Genomic DNA, 8103 nt, shown 5'->3' with positions numbered 1-8103 from the left:
AAATAGTTCCAAACGCCAGATCTGAATGAGGGTGGGGGAGGTTCAATTTGCCATGTTGCAAGGAGAGCTTAACTTCTGTCTCGCTAGCTTGCCCTGCGCTCAGTGAATCTGCGTTCGACTACTCCGCCTAGGCTGCACTGTCAAGCACAGATCCACTGAGCGCTCAACACAGACAGCATCGTCAGAAGGAAAGTTGATAAAATAAATTACAAATTTATTTTGTATTGTTTGATACATATGCGTACAGAACCGAAAGCACTGTATCGAACGGTTCAATATCGATACGAGTATCGTTGCACCCCTACTTATTACCTAATAAAGTAATCCCACCACAGTGCCCAACACTGCACACATCAATGTACAAGAGGTGGAGCACTCACCAATAAACTCAAAAACCTCCTCGAAGTACTGTCGAAGGTTTTGCTTGCTGTTGTCAGTGGCTGGGATCCTTTTGTAGCGCAGTCCAGAGCTGACGTGGTAGAGAGGCAGGTGTGTGGTCACGTTGACCACGTAGCCGATGTTGAGGCGTAGGAGCAGGTCCAGGTCCTGAGCATCTCTCTCATTTCCCAGATACAGGAAGGGCAGGATGGCACTGACCACAGCGTTCTCCGCATCAGGAGTCATCACAGACTCATCGGAAAGAGAAGCCGGCAAGGAAGAGGAGAGCGGCAGAGAGAGGCGCACTGGGAAATGATAGTGTCGAGAGGTGGTGTTAACTGCGAGTTAACAAGTAGCTGCTACAACAAAGCACCAAATCAAGAGAATACTTAAAAAATCAATACAATGCAACGACAAAAACTAAAGTGAATCTGCAATTCTGTCCCTGATGCAAAAGTGGGTCATATTATTCTGTGTGCATTATTGGTAGATTATAAAAGCAGGTTGCACTAGAACATTAACACTGTCATAAAATGAAGCTAACCAAAAGATTTTTGATCAACAGCTGTGATCAAAACAAGCTGACACCAGCTATTATGACCCAGGTTTACATCACTGACCGCAATGGCCTCAGCACAATTGGATTTTAAGCTGTTCTTACTTCTGTTGTTCTCCTCATCTTGCTCTCTGTTCAGGGAGTTCAAGGCCAGGTGAAGTGACTGAGCCGACGACAGAGTGTGTCCTCCCTCCCTGTCTCTCTGCCAAGGCTTGGGTTTGATTAGCGTAGTGGGGGCGGATGGTGGAGGGGAAAAGGACACAGGTGACGGTGGGGAGGCAGAGCGGGGAGAGGGGGAGGAGGGATATGCTGCATCTTCGTCATGGTCAGGCCCATCGCTCATTCCCGCATCCTCGGCTTTATTCAAAAGCCTCTTCAGCGAGCTCCGACCATCGTCGTACTCCGGTCCTGACCTGCAGCCCATAAAATCGAGGGCTGCCATTTTGCCCTGCTGAAGCCGCCTCCGTCCAGCGTTGTCTGTGAGCTGCGTCTGTGCGTACTCCTTGAGGTTTTGACAGTCCAGGAGAACGAGCCCTGTTCCATTACTGCCATTCTGGGTCTGACTCGCACAGGTTTTCGCGACTCCTACACCTCCCCCAGCACAGTGATTTTTTTGAGCTTTAGAGTGGGTCATCTTCTTGGCCAATTCTTCGGGCCAGATGGTGCGCACGCTGTAGTCGTCATCATCGGCTTGATACACAGACATCGGATGAGCTGCTGGAATGCTTCTTCCTGGGGGTTTGCCTCTGCGAGGGTTGTATGTGACCACTATGGGGTCGCTGCTGCAGTAGCTGCAGGTGGAACTGCCCGTTTGGGAAGCTTTGGGGTTGCAGCCTGTGACGCAGCTCTGTATTGCCCGCAGAGGGGCAGAAGAGGACAGCGGGGTGCAGGGAAGACATCCTCCTACAAGTTTTTTGCGAAGAATAGCAGGACTCTCAAAGTTTCCAGCCTCACCAGAGCAGGAGGCACAGCGGAGAGGTTTGAACAGGCCCGCGCGACACTCAGAAGCAGTGCTGTTAGAAGATGAGGTGTTAGAGGTGGAGGCGTTGGAGAGACACCCACCCAGATTTCTCAGGCCCATTTCTTTACCTCCTCTCTTTACTGCTCCAACATTGTGACCACAGGAAAATGAGGTGGAAGTGCTTCCACCACCTCCTTGAAAGCTAGCCGAGTGCCCTTTACACCCTCTGCATTTTACCAACCTCCAGCAGCCACAACTGAATGGGTGCGCGCAGTCGATGGTGCAGGTGTGGTCAGGGCTGGGGAACCCTCCAGCGTGGGAGGAGCAAGGAGAGAGGGGTAAACCATGAAGAAGGTGAGGGCGGTGATCCCTGGGTTGAGAGGCTGGGTGAGGCTGTCTACGTTGCTGAAGAGAGGCTGCGACATAGGTGGGTTGGGAGGAAGGAGATGGGGGGTAGGTGGAGTTTAGGATGGCAGCATGGGGCAAAGGGACAGAGTTGTGGTGGTGGGTCAGACTGTGACTATTTAGGCTTTGATGGACCGGTCCCAGTTTGGTGCTTGTCCTGTGACCTATAGAGGAAAACTCGTGGTCACATCTGTTAAGAAAACCAGTGTTTTCCTTCTCCTTTTCACTCCTAAACTTATGCTGCTGCGCCTGGGCGGGGACAAACTGTAGGACCCCACCAGGGGCTGATGACAGCTGACGAATTCGCTGTGGCCTGTGTTCGACGCCACCTGGCCTCCCTGCAGTTCCGGTTTTTCTCTCACACTGTCCTTGTTCGAACCCTGAAGAGACACATTTCCCTCTGCCACTTTTTATACTCCCGCTACGCCCTAATGAGTTGCTGAATCCTCCTCCTCCTCCACCACCTCTTCCTCCTTTGTCCAATGTCACTCTGATATCAATAGTATGCGTGTGTGAGGGCAGACGCGGGCCGAGAGTTACCGTGCCATTGCTGTGGCAGTGGCTAGGGATGTGTCTGACGGCCGCCGGGAGGACAGGTTGGTCGCCCTTGAATTTCTGCACACGAGAGGACCTGCGCTTGCATTCCAGAGTCAGAGATTTACAGGTGGGTGAATAAAATTGGGACTGAGAAGGATGGAGATGAGCAGGTTGAGCGACTTGTCCATTGGAGGAGGCTGTGAGATGAGAGGAGTGCTGCGGGATAGTCTGTGGGGAAGCCTCGCAAAGGGCTAAATTTTTGGGGCGCTGAATGACCACTATGCGTTCGTCAAGAGGGAGGGGAGGCATCTGGGTTTATGCAAAGCTGTCCAGTGAAAGGGGAAAAAGAGAGATAGAGAAAATAGTCAGGGATTTAGTCTTAGTTCACATATACACTGGAAATGAGGGGCACACTTTACATTCCTTCAGTTTAGATGCAAACAGCACGTGCTCATAAAAGATTATGAACATTGCCTTGCAGCTCCTGAGTTGTATGATGTACACAGATGCAAATGAAAGATTTTTTGTAATTACAGCTTTCAGTGGGTTTTTTTGAAGAGCAAAATTATTTGTGAAATGTAAAGCTCCAAATCCTCAACAATAATGACAACTATTTTCACAACATCAACAGATTTTTAGGTTTTGTATATTTTTGTAAGTCACCTGTAAAGGTGTCTTCCTCGTGACAAACCATGCCAAGAGTAAATACAAAACAACCGACCAACAATCTCTGTTTTGACCTTTATTAACTTGGTGGTATTTCTCTTCATACTTGCTGCAAATGAAAGAGAAATTCTATGAAGTGAAGACCCATAGAGGTGCATGTTTAAGGTGAATGGATATCACAGGAGTAATGACTTTTAAGGAATCCATTTAAACATGCACTGCACAATCTCAGTCTGCTTATACCAGGGCCAGTGGACAGACGCTTTAACCTTCATCTGTATTTATAGGAATCTGACATTCAGTTTGAAACTGCTCCCGGGTAATCCTGTTGGCATTCAACTGTGAGATTCTGAATCCAAAGGTTCAAGAGTGTGTACCTGTTTGCTGTTAGCAGCAAATAATCCTAGCTAATCCTGATAGCAGTGAGGCTTCTTAGCAGCTCTGTTGCAAAAGCTGCATCAAACAAGCTTCAGTAACCTTCATCCCTCTGAGAGGTCCCCAACAAGATGTGTGAACATGAAATAACAGACCATGTTAAAAGCAGCTGAATATACTGCTGAACATAGTATGTTCTGGATGTTAACATTATGTAGCCTTTATTTTGTTTGTATGCTGAAATATGTATGTGGATGCCAAGCTTATTTGGGCACTTAACGTTTTTCAATCTGTTGAATTCGGCACAAAATGTCTTTTTGTATTTCCGTCTCTGCAGTGCATTTTCACTGCGGAACATCCTAGTGACTCACAGTTAGCTAATGGCTCAGTGAGATTCTTCACTTTGTGATTATCTGAGATGAAAGACTTCCTGCCCACAGCCATTAGGCCGTTCACCCTGTCTTTGGTAGCAACTAATTTAACCACATCCTTTGGGCCAATTAAAAACAAGCATTTGTCCAGGCCATGGTATAAACAGAAGGTCACCACGTAGACAACAACACGGCTCAGCTGGAGAGAAAGTTTTCACATCATGACGCAGCAAAAAGAGATGAAGTCAGTGTAATAATAAAACACACATTGAAGTGTCTCTATAGCATTAAACTGTCTGAATGAGTAATGCTTCTAATAACAGGTCGCTGCAGTTACTTCACAATGTCAGAGTTGAAATTTTTACTTTTTTTTGGTACATTCATTATAAACTAGGTCTGCTTTGAAAGGTTAAAATGACATATTATTGTCGTTCAGGTGAAATCCACCCATTGGCACGTATACTCTGTCTGTGATGTTCACTGTGCCGTGAGTTGTTTGGTTGATGGACTGCTTTAATTTCCTTTTTGCCACACTAGCAGACATGGTTGCACTGGTGCCAGGGCTGGTCAGCTGGGAGGATATTAGGATGCTAATGTTCGCGTTGAGCTCTAAACACAGTTTTCTCTGACAAAGAAAATAAAAACTATTCGTTAACTCCTGCCTTTACTTCAGCCATAAAAGGTGTACAGCCTGGTTAACCTTATAGCCGTGGGAGGCTGTTTTAATGTCTGCTTGTTTAATGTTTAATGCTTTGGGATTGAAAGTTTGGTATAAACTGGTAAAGTGTGAAAGGGGCAACTGATTTCAGTCACTGAAAATTGATTTCTGGACCTAAGCCTTTTCTGTATGCATCAGTCTCACAAGCCCAGAGCCCTGGCAACTGACGTTAGTTAAGAAAAATGTGTATTTTCTGTCCGGTTGGTTTGTTGACAGTTGCCAGATGAAATCTGCTACACCAAAAACCTCCTTGGTTGCTAAACATTTACATGGAAGATGTTGACTTGTCTGCAAACATTCACCAACTGGTTGCCCAGTGGCACTGAAACAATGCAAATCTTCTTCAAAGTTAAAGTTGGGCCTTGCTACTACAAACAGAACCTTTCAACTTTTACTTTGAAGGGAAACAGTATCCATTTCCATTATGTGCCACACTTTTCTGTTTCACTACCACACAGCCAGAAGTTAGTGACTGCAGATAAGTTGGTGCCCTCTATGGGTGTCCATGGCGATTGTGCAAATGAGCAATGATGCAATCTTAAGGAGGTTTCTAATGCAACCCTGTACACCTCGTTTCACCTACCAGCAACCATTTGCCGACCAGTTGGAGAAGTCGACCAGTGGTTGCCAGGCGGTTGCTGACCAGTCTCTAGGCCTGTGTCACTGGGGCTCTCATTGTTTTTAGCATTTTTTTGATAAAAGACCTAAATAAATGTTTAATTTGTCATTCTGCCCCTCCACAGCTTTTTATTAGCACTGTTCATGTGTAGAACACCTTTAGGCTAAGCTTTTAGATACTCATCTACTTTAATACTTTAATACTTCAAAAATGAATCACAAACTAAGATGGTTTAGAAATGAACCTTTTTGTAGTAAAATAAACCTCACAGCATTATATTAACTTCTAACCACCTTTTGAATGTTGTCATCTCAGACGCCTTCCTAGCTGTAATTTTAATTTTCGGTATTTGATCACACTGACTGCTGCTAACCAGGCACTTGCAGTGGCTGGGTTTCACCGACTGACCCTCGGTGTTTGCTTCTTTCAATTTAACCCTCAGCCTAAAAGCATAAAGGCACTCCCTATACTGATCTTTTTATATTAGCAGATCTAGCAAACTAGAAGACCATCAATCCACCTGGTAAATTACATAGAGCTGTTTTTAGAGAGTGATTGTTGAGAGTGGATTTTCTTTTTTAAGCTTACAACTGTGAAGCAACATTCAAAAGTCTCTCAGCACAATGGGAGACTAACAAGTTAAAGTGGGTGCTGGGAGGAACAGATAGCTCGGGACGACACCGGCTGACAGAAAAAAAAGAGGGTAGAGATAAAATACAGGGAGGCAGATTATAACGTGACACTATAAACCACAGACTACGGGGAAGGAAGGGACACGTCAAAGTGATCTGGGGATGCCTTCGGTCCCACCACAACACAGTTACCAACCCATAGAGAAAGCAAACCGCGCTCCAGCGTCCCCATGCTTATATCCACGCACAGAGTCTGGTGATGACATCCTCATCTTTTTTTCCTCTTTCAGCCTTGCCTGTGGTGAAGGGGGTGGGTGTTACAATGACCCAGTTTTGTCATGGTGGAAGTCTCTATCACTCTGATTACTTTTCTGTCACATGCTGTAAAGTGCAGGCTGGTTAGTGGCATTTTCACTCAGCTACAGAGAAAAAAAGGAAAACACTCAAAGCACACCAGTGATGTTAGCATGTTGTTTCACAGCAAGAACAAAAGACACCACAGCTTTTAAAGTTTCAATTAGGAATTCTGCCTAATCTTCTAAATTAAGCCCATTCGGTGCTTCAAAGGCAACATTAAAGATTGATAAAAGATCCTATTTTCACATCTGCCAAGGAGATTGGATGTGATTGGTCTGGTTGGCAGGGTTAGATGGATTTCAGAGGTCAGGTTTGGCCAAAATGGACCAAACCAAAAGGATTTCTCCAGGATTTCTTAAAATTATTTATAACTGTGAGATAGAGCATTTAATTAAAATTGAAATAAGAAAAACTTGATGTTTTCAAGAAAATATCACAAAGTAAGAAATGTCCAAGAATTAAAGAGCAGCGGCTCCAAACTTTTTTTAAGCAGTTATATAAAAAAAGTTTAAAGGCTCTAGTTACATTTGAGATGTTCTTTCGTTTTTATTTCTCTTATTCAAATAACTCCTCAAATTACACAACATTTAACAACATGTAAATGTGTGTATGCAATATGAAACAACAGAAAAAGAGCCATATTTGTGCAGTACAGAAAATCCTGTACTTGGAGGACGGTTAACAAACCCCAGCAGAACAAGTACTTTTTATGCTAATACTTTAAGCACATTGGGTTGTTAGTACGCGAGAATAAAACAAGGGTATGAGAGCTGTTGATAAAACGATTAATCAAATTTGTGTTTAATTAGCTGTGTTTATGTAAAATCACTGCAGTCGGTTGGTCCTAATTAACCTGCTCGTCTAATGGAATCTGATAAAAGTCTGCAAGCTACCTGCTCTGCCAACATGCTGTACATGCCGAGGGCTGACGCATTTCCAGTAATTGTATTTTTTTTAAAATAATAGTGAGGGTACAAAGTGTACAGGGTTTGTTTGAAGCCTTTTTAAAAGGGCAAACTCATTGTTTTGTGATCACAGAAACAGGCTTGTTATTTTCAATTTAGGATTTGACAGTTTTTCATTGCTGGCGCCTTGTTAATAGCTGAAGTTGACAGATCCTAGGCTGTCTCTAATTGCATCCAAAACACACACGCACGCACACACACACGCACACAGATGCACAACAAAGAGCAGTCTGTTATTGCATATTGGCAGAGCATGGGCACAAAAGGGACTGGCTTATCGCTCACTGAGATATTAAAGAAAGTTAGAAAAGAAACCCTTTCAGCATTTTAATGGGCCAAATTAATGTGTTACTAACTCTGACTCTTCACACAACATTTCAATAATGGTAAATAATGCTGTTGTATGTAATACATAAAGTGTATTAGTCTCATAATTCATATCAGTATTTGCACAAAGCTAACTATATTTTCAATATGTTTTGAGCACTTTTCTGAGGATTCTGTATGAAACATTTGACAGCAGGCTACATGAAACTGAATAAACAAGCACCGCAGGATGAATC

At 44.1% G+C, this 8103-nt stretch overlaps 1 protein-coding gene across 3 annotated transcripts in view; it reads right to left on the bottom strand.

The window, feature by feature from the left end:
* Window positions 1–8103, bottom strand: part of si:dkey-175m17.7 — a 31121-nt gene that overhangs the window by 13066 nt on the left and 9952 nt on the right. For 2 of the 3 annotated variants that reach the window (XM_014336676.2, XM_014336677.2), the window contains 2 exons: window positions 1040–3162; window positions 381–683 (listed from right to left, as the gene is read on the bottom strand). In XM_014336676.2, coding sequence (XP_014192162.1) covers window positions 381–683; window positions 1040–3146 — 2410 coding nt within the window. In that variant the 5' untranslated portion in view covers window positions 3147–3162. Of the gene's footprint in view, window positions 1–380; window positions 684–1039; window positions 3163–6414; window positions 6515–8103 lie in introns of all 3 variants that reach the window. The other variant, XM_014336678.2, reaches the window with a different exon arrangement.

The sequence above is a fragment of the Haplochromis burtoni genome, unplaced genomic scaffold (genome assembly GCF_018398535.1).
Source record: "Haplochromis burtoni strain Fernald_Lab_line unplaced genomic scaffold, NCSU_Asbu1 Contig_152, whole genome shotgun sequence".
NCBI classification, from domain to species: Eukaryota; Metazoa; Chordata; class Actinopteri; order Cichliformes; family Cichlidae; genus Haplochromis; species Haplochromis burtoni.
Note: the sequence above shows the minus strand (reverse complement) of the source record. Positions and strands in the feature narration are given on the sequence as shown.